A 19,790-nucleotide genomic window follows, 5' to 3' on the forward strand; every position below is an offset into this window, starting at 1 on the left:
TTGCCACAGCAATTTAATTTCCATTTAAAAGGAGAAGCTGCCACCATTCCATCCATGGATCCATGAGTAGTTTTGCTGTTTTCTGCTCCCCCAAACCAAATGATTAATTAGTCCATCTTCCATCTCCCATCTTTGGGCCCCCCACACCCCACCCCTCCCTCTCGTGTGTGTGTGGCTGCGGAGTTGCTTTCTGCGATCCATCTGATGGTTTAATAATAAGACAAAAATTGTCTATTGTGCAAAGAGTTTGAGTCCCTCGTTGATGACCCACAAAATAGGAGTGTGGGGTGGGATTTGGGTTCAAATGGGTGGTTTGGGGTTGGGGGGGTGGCTGGGGGGCTGGAGGGAGAGAACAAAAATAGCTAATTGTTTGTCTTTTGTCTGAGAATCTTCATCTCTCCCTTCCCCCGCCCCCGTCTTTACTTTCTACAATTAAACCGAGATATTTCTTCTCTTATTTTCTGGGTCTAATCTGCGGCTTGTTGGCCATTGTGCGACGAGTGCTGTGATTACCTTTAGACCGACGACCAACGACCGACGCCAGACTCTCTCGATACTTGACTATTTTTTGGTTATTGCTTTGTTCTTGTTTTTTGTGTGGAAAGTGAAAGCAGCCATCGGTTAATGGGTGTGTGGGACTTACTCTTGGGATACTCTTTGGGTGGCCTGTGGATTGTGGATTGTGGAATGCGAGTACATACCTGCAAAGATAAGAGAAAAGGAGGAATGTTAGTACAAATATCAAGATATCGATCATCCCCGTGGTGGGTGGAGTGCCCCCCACCCCCTCCCCGTCCCACCCATTAACGTGCCCCAATTAAGGCCTCACAGCTTATTTGGGGTTGCCAATTTTATTTAATTTCCACTCGAGAAACAGCAACAGCAACAGCGACCGTCGTCAAACATTTGCACGTAAATCGTCAGGCAGCGGCGGTGGCAGGGGCGGTGGCAGGGGCAGGGGCAGGGGCAGCAAAACGAAAGTAAAGTAAAAAAAAAAAAAGAAGTAAAATAAATATTGGCATTGCGTTGTAATAACGCAGCATTACGCAGAGAGGTGGCAGCGGGGGCAACACTGGACGAAGGCAAAACCAAAATGGCGACTAACGACGGAAATGAAAAGGCAAGGACCCCCAGCAAACGCAGGAGCAGGACACGGAACACAGGACAGGTTCGCTTCGAGAGAGCGACAGAGAGGGGGAGAGGGGGGGGAGAGCGAGAGAGAGAGAGAGAGAGAGAGAGCTTAATAATGTAAATTTCGCCTCTAAGCTATTTCCAAAGACTAATGGTGCGTTTAGCATCAACCCCGGGTCCCAGGACCAAGGCGGAAAATGAAAGAACGAAAGAAATCACACAACTTGAGGGAAAAGCCCCCCCTCCCCTCCCCGCCCGTACAAGAAGGGCGAAAAACTTTCCCTGCGCCTCTCAACACACGACACACGTTCCAGGGGAGGGGGGGGGGGGGGGAGGCAAAGGTGAGGGGATGGAAATCGTCATAAGGTAACCGCAGGTTTGCGTGTGACGTCCTGCCGGCCCCACTGCCCCCAATGCCCCACCCCCACCCTTGGAGCATTATTAAGCGTCAAAGATTATGCAAAGAACAACAAATGTTCCGTTACAAATGGAGGTTGCTTTTTGGGGAAACGAAAAGCAATATGCCCCACCCCACCCCCACACCCCCCCATCTGCTGTGGAACACATTCTTCTCAAGAGAGAGAGGGAAGCATGATCTGGGTCCATGTGGAACTCAAGTGGAACACACACGTTCCACCAAAGTAAGGAAGGCCCTCTACGGGCACTCCGGAGGGAGGGAGATCATGCCTCCCCCTCGACCCCTTTGCCAGCGGCCGGGGGAGCAGGAAACCCCCAGGGGGAGAGCGGGCAAGGGCTGAGTGGGTGTCATCATAACGATGATCATGGATCTACCCCCTGACGGTGTTTTCTTCTCTTTTTTTTTTGGTTTTTATTAAAAATATAAAAACAATAACGACTGGCACTATGCCGCACGCACAACCCAACACGCCCCTTGGGTCCTTTAGTCGGAGTGGGGGGGCGGAGGGGGGGCGGGGGGGCTGCTGCTTTCATCTTTCTGTCAACGCATCGATTTTCCGCAGCTTCTTAGGCTCTTCCCTCATCATGGAACGGGAGAGGCGTTCGTTTTGCTGCTGCCACTTAAGACAACTTGCAAGCAACCCCCCTGCCCCCCTCCCCCTGGTGCTACCCCCTGCTGCTGCTGCCACCCCCTTGGCTAAGGATTCTCTGGGCTAAAATTGTTTGTTTGGGGATTTGCATGTTTTTACACACGCTCGCCCCCCCCCCCCCCCCCTTTTGGAAGCCCTGCCCTGCCGCAGCATCGCTCCTCTACACTTCTTGCCCCTTTCTGCACCCTTCTTGCCCCTTTTTGCACCCTTCTTCGGGGTTGCCGTCTCTATTGGAAGTTAACGCATATTTATTGTTGGCTTTTTTCGTATTTCTTGCTTCTTTTTTTTTTGCACACACCTTTTCTCTTCCGCTTTCTCCTGCTTTCCTTTTATGCTTCAATGAAAATGTTAATAAAACGTTTGTCTCTGTCTCTCTGCATTAGGGGAAGGAGGGGAAATCGAGGAGAGAGCCTTTAGCGCCTAAAATTAGACTTTCATTTGCGACTGAAAGTGAAAGGAGAGGCAGGCACAGGAACGGGCACAGAGTGTGGCAGGAACAGGCATGGGTGTGTGGGTGTATGGGTGTGCATGGGTCTGTGTGTCTGTGTGTGTGTGTGTGTGTGTGTGTGTCGACAACTCAATCAGCTTGATTAACATTTCACTGTACAGCCTTGGCATTTACCCTGCATTAGCCCCAGCCGACGTCTCAAGTGTTTGTTCTTATTCCGCACTCACCCCACCCCCCCCAACCACCCTGCCACACAGTGCCACACGGAGTGGCAGCAGCAGCAGCAGGCCGTCAGTCAGTCAGGGGCGATGAAGTGGCTTTCAAGAGAGACTGAGCCTGATTTCACTTTGGCCACAATGGATTTATTGTTTACAGAGCTCACAGGAATAGAAGGGGGGCGGGGGGGGCGCAGAAGCTCTACTAAAAGGCTCTTAAGCGTAGGGCAAGGATTTCATTTCCAGCTTAAGCAATTTAAATGCTAAAAACAGCCAAACAGCAAAACAGCCAAGAAATGTCTCTGGCGTGACAGGCAAAAGAATCCAAATCGGAATTTGGCTCCACAAAAACAGCATCCCAATGCCAAAAGGAATTCGAGTAGGGCTCTGCTGAAGGTCAAGATCGTATGATTTGGTTGGACGCTTGAATGATGATGAAAGACCGAAAACAAACCATTAAATCGGAGAAGAACAACAACAAAAGCATTTGAGAGCACTGAGAGAAAAGTGTGGGGCGAAGATTCTAAAGGGGGTCCCCCTGCGCTCCCCTTCTGTAGCACTTCCCCAAGTCGCAGAATCCACAGGTTCCACAGGTGGACCCCCGAGTATCCCGAGCGAATTCCTTCCTGGGTTTTCCCCTTCCTTTGGCCCAAAAACTTACCCAATAAATGATCGAGAGGGGCACGAAGCCCTCCACAAATTGTTGACAATTTTTTCGCATGAACAAAAGCAAAAACAAAAGAACAAACAAATACTCCAGGGATCCAAAAGGAAGAAATAATTAAAAAACATTATCTGCACGAAATTCCGAGCTCTGCTTCGATCGAGTGATGCCGCGCGTGTGCGGCGACCGATACGATCCTCCCATAACTTGGGTTCCACACCCACGCTTTTGGTGGAACTTAAGCTTCGGCGATCGGGCCTCAAAATATACATGGAATGGAACGGAATGGAACGGAATGGAACGGAATGGAACGGTGTGGAATGGAATCGTATTTAAATTTCAAGGGCCCAAGGGACAGGGGGCAGGGGCAGTGGCAGGAACTTGCTTACATTTACCGTTAGCAACAGAAAGGCCCCCCCCCCCAGCCCCCCTCCACCTTCCACGAAAAAGAGGAAAATAATAAGAACACACGCGTTCCCCCATCCCAGCCCCCCCCTTGGGCTCCTTTTTGCTCCACCTCCTCTGCCGTGCGCTTCACGTGCGCTGAAATTTTAAGTGAGTTTTTCTTTGGCGACGTTGCCGCCTTTTGGCTTTTAATGACGTCGAAGACGACGACGACGACGACGACGGCGTTGACTCTGGGGCATGCTTATGCACATTTCAGAGACGCACACACACACGTGTGTGTGTGTTTGTGTGTATATTTATACAGAAATTTAAATTTTAAAATAACAACCTTCCAGCGCAGCGCCTCTTCTGCCTCCGCTGCTGCCTCCGCTGCTGCTTCGGCTTCAGCTTCTGCCTCTCCTTTTTGGAGTTGCTTTCGTCAGTTGCTTCATTACCTGTACCACCGAAATGATGGGGCCACAGAGAGGCATGCGGATGCGGCCGGGGCACAAGTCAACTGTCGACCAGGCCCCTTGGGCCAGGAGGCGGTGGCAATGGCGATGGGGATGGGGAGGGGGTTGGGGTTGGGGATGGGGATGGCGGTGCCGGTGTTGGCCAGTGGGTGGGTCATGTCTGGGCGCCGCCGCCAGAGTTCTTCTTTTACATTTTGCTGCTTTCTTTTTCCTTTCTTTTCCTTTTCTTTCTTTTCTTTTCTGACTGGTAGCAAAATGTCATTTTGTCACGAAGCTGATATTCCCTCTCTTTCTGTCTCAGTATCTGTGTCCCTGTCTGCGTATCTGTATCTGTATCTGTGTCCCTGGATCATTATGTTTATTAAATTGCCACACGCAGGACCCACACAGCGGGGGAGTGGGCGAGCGGGCGAGCGGGGGGAGAGCAGCGTCTCAGACAGATTTTCAATTTTCATGTGAAAAAAAAAACAGGAATAAAAACTTGTACTTTTTTTCCAACATTCCTGAATGTCACTACCCCCCACGCCCCCTCTCTCCCTCAAAGTGCTCCTCGTGTTCTACAAATAATTCCTGGCCCTCTTTTTTCCAGTCACAATTTGCATATTTCTGTGCATGGCTTCAGGTGCCACAAACACACACACACACACACACACACACACACACACACACTGGTTGCATGAACGGGTATAGGCCAACAAGTCAATTAGTTCCCCCTCCGCCCCCCACCCCCTCTTTCAACGCTTTATATAAAAATAAAATAGAAATGTGGCAGTACCTTTGGAGGCCTCCTAAACGTTTCACAAGAACTTTCTTTGATTGTGGGGCAGAGCCCCAAGAATGTCCTCCAATTCGATGGAAAGGATTAACAATGAAATAACTGTGCAACGCAAAAGGGGTCGAGGAGTCGAAGACAGAGACAGAGACAGAGACAGAGAGAGGGGAAGGGGATGGGGAAGGGCATGCCCCAGCCATCCGCGGTATGGAATTCTATGGGTATTATTTATTAATAAATCCACAAGATGCTCCCCACCAAAAATCACCCACAAACCTCTCAATTCTCTCGTGTATTTCACAAGTAATTAAGCGACACCAGAGAATCCCTCAGAGAACGGCACAAATAGTCTTCCATGAGGCATGCATCCACCTGTCGCGGTGTCGCCTCGGATCGTATCGGTTTCACAATCTGTGCCGTGCAGGGGCGCAAAAAGTCAATAAAGTTTTTTACAGTCGACAACAAAATATATCTGTATAAATCTATGATATTATTATTTTTATTTCCATCTGTCCCAAAGGTGGGGGAGCAGGGGCTGGGGCAGGGGCTGGGGCTGGGGCTGGGGCTGGGGCTGGGGCAGGGGCAGGGCTCTCATAATTTGCATGTGTCTTGTATTTTTACAACTCAAAGGAAAGCACACACACACACACACACCATCCACAGCTACACCTTCCCCTCCCCCCCACCACCAAAAAAAAACAGCAAATAAAAATCGGAGCAAATTTTGACAATATCTTTCGCTGTCGCCTCTGCCTCTCTCTCTCTCTCTCTCTCTCTCTCTGTCTGTCTCTGACTTTGTTTGTGTCTCATTTCGTTTTAGATATTTATGTGGCGCTGATTTTCACACACAAGCCAGCCTCCCCCCTCTCCCCCCCAACCCCACACTCTGCCTCTGCCACTGCCTCTGCCTCTGTGTGCGTGTGTGTTTTCTATGTTAATTTTTATTTATCTTATTTATGTATTGCCTTCTCCACATATTGTAGATACATATGTATGTATGTATGTATGTGCCTCCCCACGAAAAGATATTTTCATATTTTCCGCGAAGATTTTCCCTTGGTTTTATGTTGACATTTCCATTGTGTTTGCCTGCCTGTTGTTTTGACAATGAAAACACTTGTTTATGGCCCCGAAAAAGGAAAGGGATGCAGATAAGAGGAGAGAGGAGAGTGGGGAGGGGGGGGGGGGGGACACATGTCTAGAGAGGGACTTTCTTCAAAAGAAAACATGCACGAAATTGTACATCTCCATCTAGGCGAAAATTTCCCTCACAAGAGATTATTCTGCTCTGCTTTGGTAACACCGTTACCTTGTTGGCATTGCTGTTGTTGTTGTTGGGAGAGCGCCCATTGCCAGCGGCTCGCTCAGAGAGAGGATCAAAGCTGCGCTCAGTTTGAGCAGGCAGGCAGGCAGCGGCAGCGCAGCAGCAGAGATGGAACCGAACGCCAGGCAAGGGAAATTCTCTCCCGAAGCTCATTCTTTCAACGAAGATCTGAGCAATGCGCTCCTTTTTTCCTCCTCCCAGGGATCTCTCGTTCAATCTCAATCAAAATCATTAAGTTTCGGCTTTATTTTCATCTTTAAGAATGAAGCTGCGGTCGGCGGTCGTCGGTCAGGGGGCGAGGCCGTGGGCGGTGGCTCTTTATTTTCTCACGCGAGTGTTTCTGGCGGGGGAGAGGGGGTGTGGGGGGTTAACCGCATCGCATGGCCAGGCGGACATGAAACTGAAAACCAATCAGCCGGCCACTAAATATAGTACTCCACATAGTTAGTACAACCGACTAAACCGCAAATTTCAATTAGCATTAGGACAGGGGGCAAGCACAGAGCAGGGGGGAGGGGTGAGGGTTGGGGTTGATTTTTGTGACATATTAATTGATGTGTCAATATTTGCATAAATCAATAAAACGAGCGAAAGAGAGAGATAACATCTTTATGGATGGATGCTCCCCCTCTCGCCTCCCCCCGCTCGCCACTTCGCCTCCCCTTTGTGTTTGTCACATTTTTATTTTGTTTTAAACAGCATTTGGCGCTTTCATTCAATTAACACTCGAAAAAGTGCTGCCACTTTGCTTCGCTTCTAACCAGACGCTAATTATAGACCCCCCCCCCCCACACACACACACGTCAGCGGGGGGAGGCGGGAGGGGGACAAATTAAATGTTTCGTTTCATTCGTATAATTAAGTTAAAGTTGTTGAACAAATGTATCAGGCAACCCCCCTCACGCCCGTGCCCCGTTCTCGTTTCCATTTTCGTTTCCATTCCATTTCGGTTCTGTTCTGTCGCATGTCAGCAGGACAGTGGAACACGGGGGGGGGGGACAGTGGGACAGTGGAACAGAGAGACGGTGGCACAGGGGAGACAGTGGCTTAATGATTGACCTAGGTCAACGCCTGTCAAGGGTTGGGCACGGGCCCAGGCGCCGGCACGTGTGTCGCGTGGCATTCGCATTTACTCCTCAATGGAAATAATAATTATCAATTTAGTTATGGAACGAAACACGGCACAAGCGGGAAGGATAAAAGGGTAGGCCTACACGGTGTATCCTTGCAAAAAGTGTGGCTTTTTTCACTCAAGTGGGAAAAGTGTTGGCGCAACAACAAACAAAAGGCCGAGGCATAAAAATCGACAATCGCCGAAAGGAAAATCGCATTTGCACGTGTCCGAGCTGGTCCTGCCTCTCCCTATCCCTCTCTCCCTCTCTCTCTCTCTCCTTCTTTTGATGCTGTGGAAATACTATCCCCCCCCCCCCTGGCCGCTTTTCACACTTTTCACACGTAATAAACGAAGCCGTAAAGCGTTGTTGGACGATGACTTGGTCGTCGTCTCCTTCTCCTTCTCCTTCTCCTGCTCTCAGGCGGCCCAGGGCCGTATAAAAGTTTCCTCCTCCTCGATTTGTATGCCTCTCTCTCTCTCTCTCTCTATGTGCGCCTCTCTTTGCCCCTGGTTGGGGCAGTACGCACGATTTGTAGTCGTTCGTGCTGCGCCAAAAGTTTTTCCCTCTTTCTCCTTCTCGCTCTCCCTCTCCCTGTCCTTCTCCTTCTATATTTTCCGTTCGCCATGAAATATAAATAACATTTTCCAACGTTGAAAAATTTATGAAACCCCAGCCCCCCTTCCTACCGCCCCTTGCCCCTGCCAAGGGTCGGGGGCACATCAATTTTCATGGCCAAAAAACTAGCAGAAACTTCATCTGGGGGCATTTTCACACTTTATTAAAGTCGAAAGTCTCCTAAAAGGAGTCGCAAAGTTTTCCAAAGAGCGGCAGATTCAGGATTCAGATTCCGATACACAGGTTCATGCCACATGCCACATGCCCTGCCCTGCCCCCCCCGGCCACCATTGGATCTAGAATTTGGTTTATCTTATGATGATCTATCTATAGGGGGAAAAGGGGGGAGGGGGAGGCGGAGGAGGCGGGTACTCCTCTCGTTAAAAGTTTCCTTTCTTCCAAGGACGCTTCGTAAATTCCCGTTAGCCGAAAAAAAACTTCTGTTTCTCTGGCAATTTCTATTCCCTTGCCCCAACCCCTTGCACCCCCCTCCCCCCTCTGGCGAATCGAGGAAAATGCAATTGTTTTCCTCGCTGCGTTTCCTTCTGGTTTTTCGGGGGGTGGCAGAGAGGGGGGTTTTTTTTTTGTTTCCTACTTTGTTGCCACAAAATGAAATTGGGGAATTTACTTTAATTTGTTTTTCGTGCCGCCACAGCGGCAGCGGCGGCAGCAGCAGTTGTGGCATTGCCCCAGCCCCCTCTCCTAATCCCCCCCCCCCCCCACCCACCTTCTCTTACTTTTTAAAATCAATTTCATCTACTTTTGGTATTCCCTTCCTCCCTTCCTCCCTCCGTACCTCCCTTTGTCCTCCTTCCTGCCTGAATCCTTTTTGATTCCCTTTTTTGTTGCCTCGTGATTGTTCCTTAGTTTTTTGGGGCAAATTCAATTTGTGGCATGAAAGGGAGTAGTGGCTCCTCGTAAGAGTTTTTCTCTTCTTTTTTTTTCTTTCTTTCAATTGCAATTTTATTTTCGGGTTTTCTGCTGCACTTTCAACGGTGGGTGGGGGGTGGGGAGGTGGGGAGTGGATGAGGGGGAAAATTCTATTACAATTTTGCATGTGTGTTCTTGCAGGACTTTTCACGATTTTTCAGCACTTTTTGAGGTGCGAAACCATGACCAAAGTCCTGCCGCATCTGCGGCCTGCCCCCACCCCCCCCTGCCACCACGCCGCCAAGCGGAAGTGGCAAGTGGCCCCCCACTGTGCGTTGTCTAGCTGTCGTCCCCGGGAGCAAGTGCGTGCTTTGTTAGCACAAAAAAAAAAGCAGGAAAAAAAAAACAGATGGCTCTCCAGGTGCCCGGCCGCCCGGCCGCCAAGCCTCCACCTGAAGGAGATCCAGGACAAAGTGTTTGGAATTTCATTAATATTTTATTACGTGTTTTTTGTTGTATTTTTCCTTCAACTCAGGGCCTCAGAGGGCGGGGGGTTGGGAGCGACAGTGGAGGCGCCTCTGCTTTGTTGAATTTATTAAAAGCGAAGCGAAAACTTCCTCCCAGAGAAAGAGAGAGAGAGAGAGAGAGAGATTCTCGCAGTGCCACAGACATTCCCGCAGAACATGAGACGGAGCAGAGTCCCTGTGTGCCCCACACACGCACACACAGATCCTTGGCGTCCTTTGCCTGGCCAAAAAATGCCAAACTTATTGATGGCCCAAAACGGAAAATGAAATGAAAACAATCAAATGACAGTCGAAAGGCAGCGGCAAAAGAGCGAGGGAGAAACCAAAAGAAAAGAAAAGAAAAGAAAAGCATCTTCCAGCTGCCGGGGAAAACTTTTATCCCCAAGTGCATGAAAATAGTTTGGGGAAAACTTTTCCAGCAGAAGAAAAGCCGGAAAAAAAGAGTTAAAGTAAATCATTCCCAAAAAGTGGTGGGGTGGGGGTGGCACATCCTTTCCTCTCTGTTGGGGGGAAATCTTTTGTGATGTCCTTTGTTCTGGCCTGCCTGCACCTGCCATTGTCTCAGCCTCGGCCACAATTAAATCAGTGGCACACATATGGAGTGGCGGAGGGGGCGTGTGTGGGGCGGAGGACGCTTTCCCTTTCATTCCGTCATCCCCTAATGACACACTTACCCCCCGAAGGCAAAAATCAAACACTTTTACACACCTGAAAAGGAAATTTATACCCCCCACACCACCGACACTCCACCAGCCACCCTGTTGGAAATTCCAAAATGTTTTCAATGTTTTTCCCCGAAATTAAAGAAAATTTACGCTTGCACACAATTAATCTTGGAAGATGTTGCACGAAGGGCAGGGGCGGAGCGGGGAGGGGGAGAGCAGAAAAGAAAAGAATTCCTAGGAAAATGCACAAGAGAGATGCTCAAAGAGAGAGAGAGAGAGAGAGAGAGAGAGGGCGACAGGCTGTGGCAGTGAAAATGCGGCACGTAGCAAACGCTAATCAAATAAAAACATTCAACATTTACACACTGATAGCCACAGAGACAGAGAGAGAGAGAGAGCGAGAAAGATGAAACCTGTTTGCCACATTTCGGGGCAACTATTATTACTTTACGATTCTCTGCTCTCCTCCGAGTGGCAGGCAGGCAGGCACCCGCATGGGCATTCCGTGGCCTTTCATTAGAGGCCTTGCCACTGCCTGCGTCGAGGGTGGGCGGACAGACGGGCCGGCGGGCCGGCGGTCATTCGATATGCGAGAAAAAAGAAAAAAATATAAGTGCCCAAAGGACGGGCCGTGGACGCCGCCTGATGTCTTGGTCCTGTAACCTGACGACGCGTCGTCCTGCGACCATTGTAAGCCGATATCCTGCAGAATGTGCTAAAAATGTGCCTGCTGCGGTCGCTGCTCGCATGTATCTGCACCCGCAAAAGATACTTTCGGTGTTTGTTTCGATGCTTTCCCGCTGCAATGAAAATTGTCGCCCAACTATCGTAAAATTTCCATTAGGCAGGCCGTGTAGTACTTCCAAAAAGTATCTGCGAGCAGGACAGCGATTAGACGCTCATTTCCCATCAAAACATCAGGAGCAGGGGAGGGAGGAGCAGCAGGGGGAGGGGGGGAGGAGGTAGGCCTATTGTCTTTATCCAGTACTAGATCTGGGATCCATTTCCATTTCCTTTTTCTTTTGCGGCGCTGGAACATTATTTTTCGCATCGAAACTACTTCAAGTGTCGTCGAGAGCCATAAAACGAGGAGGCGACAGGGGATCTCCCTCTGCCACACACACAGCCAGCTGCAATATGTGTATCTTTGTATCTTTGTATCTTTGTATCTCATTCGCTGCCTATTTGTTTTGGTCTCCAATGTATCTTAAATTTTATTTTATTGTTTTCCTTCTGCCTCTGCCTCTCCCTCTCCCTCTCCCTCTCCGTCTCCGTCTCTTCTTTCCCATTTTTCGTCGCGTCGCGTTGCGGCATAAAATGAAAATCATTTCCCGAGATTTACTTCTCTCTCTCTCTCTCCGTCTCCCTCTCTCTCCCTCTATTTCTGATAAGCCCCAGAGTTGTTTTTGCTATTTTTATCGCCTTGGTTTTCGGCTAATGATGAAAAGGCAAAGACTTTTCGTTGCCTTCGACTTTGCCTTTGCTTGGTCGCGTCCTGTCCTGTCGTCCTTTTGGCAAAAATATTTTATTAGTGTTTTTGCCTTTTTAGTGGTCCGACAGATGTCTCCAGTCCTCGCTTTATATCCGTGTATCTTTGTATCTCTTATCTGTACTGCCGCTGCCGCTGCCTAATTTCTGGCCCCGTAAGCCGCTTTAAGGTGCCAGATTTTGGGGCATTAAAAGTTGGTCTGTCTTTCGTTTGTTTTTCTTGTTTTTGGGTTTTATGGCAGGGACAAATGTCCTTCGTTTCACTGCGCATTTGGCAGTACAAAGTTCCCATAAGCGAATGGCTACGCACTCGCTACGAATGCGATGAACGAGCGAGAACGAGAGTGCGTTTACAACGAGACGAATACGGGTCGTAAATGTTCCAATATTATGGGAAAAGTCAGTCAAATGGAAGGAATACATATATTTTGATATATTTTTACTGGTCTTATATTTGTATTAATTTATTTTATATTTTTATTGATTTATTATATGAGGAATATTTATTTTATATTTGTATTTATTTATTTTTTTGATCTATATTTATCTATTTTATGAGGAATATTTATTTAATATTTGTATATATTTTTTTTAATATTAATTTTTATTTATTTTATATTTAGATTTATTCATTTAATATTTTTTTCAGTTGTTTTATATTTTTATTTATTTCTTTTATGAGAAATACTTGTTTTTTATTTATTTCTTTTATATTTATTAAATATTTACATTAATTCCATGTGGAATATTTATCGATTGAAGCCCAAATTGCCATTTTGCAGAGGCATCCTCCGCTCCTACCAACAGGTTCCCCCACAGGTTCCCGGGGATTCCATTTCCATTCCAATGGAATGTTGGCTCCCCGGAATGCTCTGCTCTCCGGCACGGACTATATCTCCCTGCTACTACTTTATATGTCGGTCAAAAGTTCCTCGTTTTGTTCTGCGGTTCTATGCCATTGAGCATTTCCGTTTTGCTGATAAATGGAAATCTTTCAGAGCCCCCGCCTGAGTCGAGCTCCATTCAAAGTGGCATACATTAATGTGGTGGCAGCGTTGCAGCGTTGCATCGTTCGGTTTCGGTATTTATAGCGTCGGAGATGATATTTTATTAGCGATAGCGACAGCTGCCCCGGGGATTGGGATTGTGAGGGGGAGTGGGCTGCCATTCGAGTGGTGAGTGGTGAGTGGGGGTGGGGGTGGGAGTGGATCAGGCGTTGATAGAAACGAAGGGGCAAGTGCAGTCTCGAGTCTCGAGTTCATTGTAAACCCCCGCCCCAGAGTGTGGAAGGGGGGGAGTGGCTCTAGCCACGAAATTTGTCATTACGCTTAGTTTTTACGGCTTCTGGAGAACCCAGAAGCATAATTTTTATGGTCCATGGAAGCCTTTTTCCCCCATCTCTTCGCTGTTAACCCTTTCTCACTCTCTCTCCCTCTCCCTCTCTCACAACAATTAAGAAGTAGAAAATAGCAACAGAAAAAAAATATGTAAAGTGCTCGTAAATATCAGGGGCGGCGGGGTGTGTGGCGAGGGGGGGGCGAAATTTGCATTCAGTTGTGAAACATTCTATAAAAAATAATAAATTTAATGTTCGGCAATAAAAAAAAGAGAGAGAGAGAGAGAGAGAGCGAGAAATAAGTAAAGTACAGTCACAGCAAAGGAGCAGCAGCATTCGCATATTTTTTATGACTTTTGCGTGAATATTTTTTGCAGGACTCCCCCGCTCTCCCCCTCCGTCCCTCTCCCTCTCAGCAATTGTGCAGCAATTACAGTAAACAGCAATCATCAAGTCGGGGCCGAGGGACGTGCCACATGAGCCAGTCCTCCGTCGAGACAATGTGGGGATTTTCACAATAACATTTTTATGCTCCCGAAAAAAAAGGAAGCAAAAAAAACGTCATAAAGCGGAGGAGCAGGAGACTCCGAATCGGAGCCCGAAAAAAGGGTATCCGGGGAATACTCTTTCTTTAAGCGGATTTCAGATCAAACTATAAGATGTTCCCGTTTTTCCCATAGTTAGGGGCACAGGCAGCTAAATGAGGCATGCCACACAAAACGTACTGGAGTGCCTGAGCACTCGGTTCTTCTCTAATCCCGAAAATGACAAAACGACAGGCAGGCAGCAGCTGATGCAACGCCGTGGCACGTATAAACTGAAAGAGAGAGAGAGGGACACAGCCTGTTGAAGGTGCCTCCTCCTCTTCGAAACAGCAGGTACTCTCCTCCAAAAAAAAAAGGTCAGGTCAGCGGCGGCACCTAACAAATTTTCAAGCCTTAACCTCTATCTGGCTCTGGCTCTGCCGCTGGCTCTCTGGCAGATCTGCCGTCTCTGTCGCACGTTTGCTCATTTGCGGTGTGCGATGCGGCATCATTATCGCCGCTCCTGCCACTCGCCCCGCGTTCCCATCATCACCCTCTCACCCTCTCGCCCTCTCTGGAGTGTCTCTTTTGTGTCCTGCCTCTTGCCTTTTCTGTGCCTCCTTTTGTGCGTTCTTTCGCGAAAATAAAGAAGAGGCAGAGAGTGAGCGGGCCTCCTGCTGTTTACGTGTAATTTTCCCAGCATTCCTCTGGCCTTTCCCTCTTTCGCTCCTCTATTCTCTAGCATTCTCCGTCTCTCTCTTGCTCTGCTCTCGACACATTTTGAATTTCCCGTTGCTGTCAATTTTTCATTTTCCACCTTTTTCCTACTCCTTTTTTGCCTCCTTTTTTGTGTTGGGCTACAAATCGCTTTGATTTGCATAATTCTGCGCACATTTCCACGCATAGTTTTTCCCCTTGTCCGTGTTGTTGTTGTCCTGTCGGGTGTTTGCATATATTTTTTGACAGCTGTCAGGAAGTAATAAGTTGGCATTCATTCCCTTCCCCCCCGCCTGCCCCCTGGCCCAAGCCCGGCGCCTAGTCCCCTGCCATTGACAGTTTTTTTTTTCCCAGTTTCCCAAAAATCCCTGCAGACACTTAACAAATGTCCTGGGCCGGGACTGGGGCCGAAATTGGAAATCGGAATTGTAAAGTTTTAGCCGCGAATGCGACAATGCGACAAGAGCCCCGGACCTGCCGATGCGAGTATGACAGCTGGGGCTTTGTGGTGTCATTATCGGCAGGACACTGGATTGGTCCCTTCTCAGGTTGTTGTTGTTGTTGTTGCCGGGGGATTAGTCGATGAGCGGCTTAGCCAAAGGCCGAGAATGGGATCAGCGATACTGATGGGATGCTTAGGCCGAGGACTATGTCAACGGCGGCCGTGCACGACGATCCCGAATCATACGAGAGTTCTCCATATCTGACTCAACAAATCTTCCATGACGCACACAGGAAGCCCTAACACACACACACTCAGATCTCCATTCCATCCCATTCCATTCCATCCACTTGTACAATAATAAGTATTGCCCCCTGCTAAAACGAGAAGAACCAAAAATAGCCATCGTATAGTGCTCTCTCGCTCGCTCTCTCTCTCTCTTTCGTTGGAGATCTGTTTGGAGAACATAGAGAACAAGTGGGAGCAAGCACACCGCAAGCACAAACTTGTTGAAACATGCCCATGCCAAGAGAGGCAAGAATCTTGGGATCGGTTCGGGCCTTGGGATCCGCACCCGCCGCCCGTAATTATACCGCCCGCAAAACCAAACAATTCCGTACGGAATGGATTTGTTTATGGGGAAACGGCAGCACCATCAGTGGCAGTGGCAGTGGCAACAATAGCACTCCAACACACTCCACAGCTGTTAAGATGCATAAAATAATTGAATGTGGATTTCGGATTTCGGATTTTAGATTTTCGTTTCGGTTTTTTTTTTTCGCAAAATTGTGGCCAAGACAAAAATAAACAAAGTGGCCTCATTAGCTGTCAGCAGTAGAGAGAGAGAGGGAGAGGGGGAGGGGGCGGGGGCGACTGGGGATAAACTATACAAATAATTTTCCCGTTCTGCTGTTTTGCTGGAAAAACGCAGTGTGAGAAAATCGAACACACAGCGATTGATTCCTGGCAGCAGCGATTCCAATCCAATCCAAAATCCGGGGCCTGACCTTGTCCCGGGGTTGAATTGGTTTCCATTTTCGAAATTAGTTGCGTGTTTCGCGCTCTTTTTCGCTTTTGGTTTTCATTGTGATTGCGATTGGGTTTTTCGGTTTGGATTTTGTCGATTCTTTTTTTTGTTTTTTTTGTTTTGTTGGAGGCCATCTGGAGGAGTAGCGCCATGGGTATGGCTTTCCGTTTAATAATGCAAAGTGGCGCAGAACAGAGGGACGGGGCAGGGGGGGGGGGGAGAGACTGGGTGTTTCTTGGGGGCTAATTTGGCTAATTGGTGGGCGTGCGGGCGGGCGGTCAGCCCAGGAGGCCGTTTGGCTGACAAATCAAACATTGAGACATTGAAATTTCATTTTCCTCGCATTTTTCTCTGACTTTTACCAGCAACATTTTCGCACATCAACACACTGTCAGAGAGAGAGAGAGAGAGAGACAACGACACAAAGAGAGGGAGCAGGAGAATTCCTTTCATTTTTTTTGCGCTTTTCTGGTTCTGGTTCTGGCTTTTTGGCAATTTTATGACACACGGGGGTAACGGGACGGGGGGCAGGAAAAGCTGGAGGATGCCTGGTGAAGTGTTGAAAATTTACGAGCTTCTCCCTCCCAGCAACACCCCTCTCCGGTCTCCGCTCGCCCCACACCATCCCTTGATTGAATTTTATTTCTTGCGCCAAAAACCGAGAAGGAAAAAAAAAAACGAAAACAAGAAATTTTCTCAAGTCTTTTCGGGTCTCAGGAATTTATTGTTTGCCAGTTACGAAATTTATTTGTTGTTGTAAATTTACAATACCCCCCTCTCTCTCTCTCTCTCTGACTCACTCTCTCCCTCTTTGTTGCTCCGTCTCTGTTTTTCCCAGGTAGCACACACACACACACACACACACACACACATAAATTTTCATCTCATATTCTTGTTCTTTTCTTTCGTTCGATTTCCCTTCGATTTTTTATTTCCTTTCAAAGCTTTTTCAATTGTTTTGGCAATTGTTTTTATAACACCACAGAAACGATGAAAAGATGGAGAGAGCAAGAGCCAGAGGAGGAATGCAGGATGATGAGGATGAAGATGAAGCAGAAGAAGAAGAAGAAGACGGAGAAAAAGAAAAGCCAGCAGCAGCAGCAACAGCACAAAAGAGGAAATGCCAGAAATAAAGTTATGTAAATTCCGTTTTACGGGGCAGGGCATGTGTGTGAGCGTGTCTGTTCCTGTTCGTAAGTTCCAATGCCAAGAAAAAACCAAAAAGCAAAAGGCAAAGCGTACGCTGGCAGAGGAAGAGTCGGAAATAATAAAACTGAGACATGTCGAAGCGTGTCTTTATTTGTGGTTATAGAAGGAGAAAAGAAAAGAAATAAAGAGATGAGATGAGATGAGCGGGGAGCGGGACCAAGAGCGTGGAAAGAGTTTTTGTGGGATAAATCTTTCGCTGCACAGGTGCTAATCAGAGATACACTATAAAAAAAAACACCAAAGCCGACTAAAGGATACCCTCCGCATTGGAGGAACGAGTATTTTGTCCCAAGATCATAGAAAAGTAGTATACCCTCGTCAAGGGTACAAAGAGATCACTGCAAGTGCGAGCGGGACAGCAACAGCTGCAGGCTGGGCAGAGAACAATTCCCTAAGAGAGGGAGAGTACAGCAAGCAGGCAATTGTAACCGAACTCCTTCGGCCGCAGGCAGCATGAAGAAGAAGAGAGGGGGGGGGTACGTACTACGAGTATCCCTTTCAAATGCGCTTTATGTCCCGCTTTTGTGCGCCCGCTTTATTAATCAGACAAATCACGAAATCACGAAAGAACGCGCTCAGACGGAAAAAGGGAAATTATGAAATATGAAACAGAGACGGAAAGCACAGTCGGGTCGGTGCTCAATGTCAGACTCACTCCAGACCGCACTCACTCACACTCCCGTATCAGTTTCCCAGTTTCCCAGTTTCCACTCCCTCTGCTGGGACGCTGCCTTAATTTGTTTAATTTATGCAAAATGTTTGGCCGCATTCAGCGATAAGCGCCATAATTTGCTCAAACTTGTCGCAACTTGTTCTCTTTCCATCGCTCTGTTTCGCTCTGGGAGAGCCGAGCCGACCCGAGCAGAGCAGAGCCGCAGATTAACGGAGCCTGATAATTAGGGAATTTACTTGGGCATTTGTTTTACAACTGCCTCTTTAATTTTCCTTATCGGACAATGGGCCCAGGAGTCCCTCGTCAAGAGATCAAGAGGATTTCGCAGATGAACAAATTCTATTCACAAGAAATCCATCTTTCCTAATTGCCCATTCAGCACAAACAGAAATCACAATAAAAAAAAATTCACTCCTCGCTTTTCTCTTTGGCAATTTACTGAGCCACACAAAAATCCCATTTGATCACTCTCTCTCTCACTTGAATTTCCTTCACACAGAATCCCACACTGGAGGGAGCCGAAAACTATGGCTCCCTCTCTTCACATTTCTTTTGAATCACACGAAAAAAAACAACAGATTTATCCTCCCGTTGCAGGGTCCGTCCAAAGTCACAACCTTCCACTCACCTTGTCTTCCGTGTGTTCGCTGCGCCGTCAAGGTCGCCGTTGCGTCCGGCGGACGGTGTGGCAAGTGCTGGTACTCGTAGTCGTAGTGGGACGACTGTGCGGCGGCTGCAGCGGCAGCGGCGGCGGCGGCGGCGGCGGCCTGCAGATTCTGTTGGTTCTGGTGCTGGAGCGTCTGGCTGCTGCCGGCCACCGATGAGGCGGAGGCGGAGGCAGTGCCTCCGGCCGTGTGACGACCCGTCATGGGCAGCGTGCCTGGTCCCCGGCCGCCGCCCGCGTCGCGGCAGTCGAGCGTCGACTCATACTCGTAGGGATTCATGGTGGTCGACTCCAAGGGACATTCGTCGTCGTCGGTGTCAGTGCCACCGTCGTAGAGGTTGTCCGTGTGCCGGTATGCGTGGTGTGGATGCTGCTTGGAGAACTTAATCTTGGCGGCTTTTGCGGGCCCGGATGGCCGGATAGCCGGACAGCGGGGCGGAGTGGAAGAGAAGCAGAAAGGACAGAGGACTCCTGAAGCAGAGCTGCTTCGCAGTCGAAGGAGAGTGAGGGGGTCCGAAAAGAGAAGAAAGATTCTCGAATCCCTAGAGTCGCTTCTGCTTATTCCTCCTTTCCTCCTCTTTCTCTTTCTCTTCTTCTATATTTTATTCTTTAATCACTTCTTTGCACTGCACTGCATAACATTGCTTTTTCCATCTCGTTTTGGTATATTCTTTGGGTTTGCGCGGGGCCCCCGGTCCAGGGCCTTCCACGACTTTCAACAATTTATCACTCGGAAATAATTCTCCGATTTTTGGCCAATTCTTGTCTAAAAACACACACGGGACGAGACGAAACGCGGGACACAGAAAAAAAACAACTCCAAAACACGGCACACGCAGAACACGGTGTTAAAACAGAGGTAAATCTGTGTAATTCGTTTGTTTGGCCGCTGCGAAAATGCGATGTAAACGGACAACGGATAGAGCGCGCGCAACGAACCTGCCTCGGCGAAAGCAAAAAACGGTAAAGTACGAGGGAAAACGAGGCGAGTGGAGTTCGAGAGAAAAGTACGAAAAGTTGCTCAAATCCGCGTCATGTTGCGCGACATGTTGCTCGTTTTCTCAGAACATGAGTCTGGCCCATACAAATAGTGTTGCCGCAATGAGACTCATTGTTGCCTACCGGTTCGGTGAGAGCGAGAGAGCGTCGGCGAATTGAGAGCTCGGCTTTCGTTCAAATGAGAGCAGCCAAAGAGAGAAAAAGAGCGCAAGTGTTGTTGGCGGCGTGGGCGGCTGGGGATGGATGCGATGCTGTGCTGTGCTTTCGTTTAACTGCTTCGGCTGCGCTGCTGCTGCCGCTGCTGCCCAACGTCATTTGTGCGCATGTCGTCGCAGTCGGCGCTGGCAGCGCTGTTCTGTGCTGTTGGTTCCATGGAGGAGAGAGCGACAACTGAACGAAGGTCTGTCGACTGCGCTGTTGCGTTTTGAAGGTTAAAAA

General features: G+C 48.5%; 1 protein-coding gene across 5 annotated transcripts in view; it reads right to left on the reverse strand.

Annotated features, from left to right (window-relative positions):
* Window positions 1–19,327, reverse strand: part of LOC108151085 (teneurin-m) — a 139,376-nt gene extending 120,049 nt beyond the window's left edge. For 3 of the 5 annotated variants that reach the window (XM_033387163.1, XM_017279471.2, XM_017279470.2), the window contains exon 1: window positions 18,318–19,326. In XM_033387163.1, the coding sequence (XP_033243054.1) occupies window positions 18,318–18,633 (316 nt within the window). In that variant the 5' untranslated portion in view covers window positions 18,634–19,326. Of the gene's footprint in view, window positions 1–18,317 lie in introns of all 5 variants that reach the window. The other 2 variants (XM_017279469.2, XM_017279468.2) reach the window with 1 other exon arrangement.
* Window positions 19,328–19,790: the final 463 nt, after the last annotated feature.

The sequence above is a fragment of the Drosophila miranda genome, chromosome XR, assembly GCF_003369915.1.
Source record: "Drosophila miranda strain MSH22 chromosome XR, D.miranda_PacBio2.1, whole genome shotgun sequence".
NCBI classification, from domain to species: Eukaryota; Metazoa; Arthropoda; class Insecta; order Diptera; family Drosophilidae; genus Drosophila; species Drosophila miranda.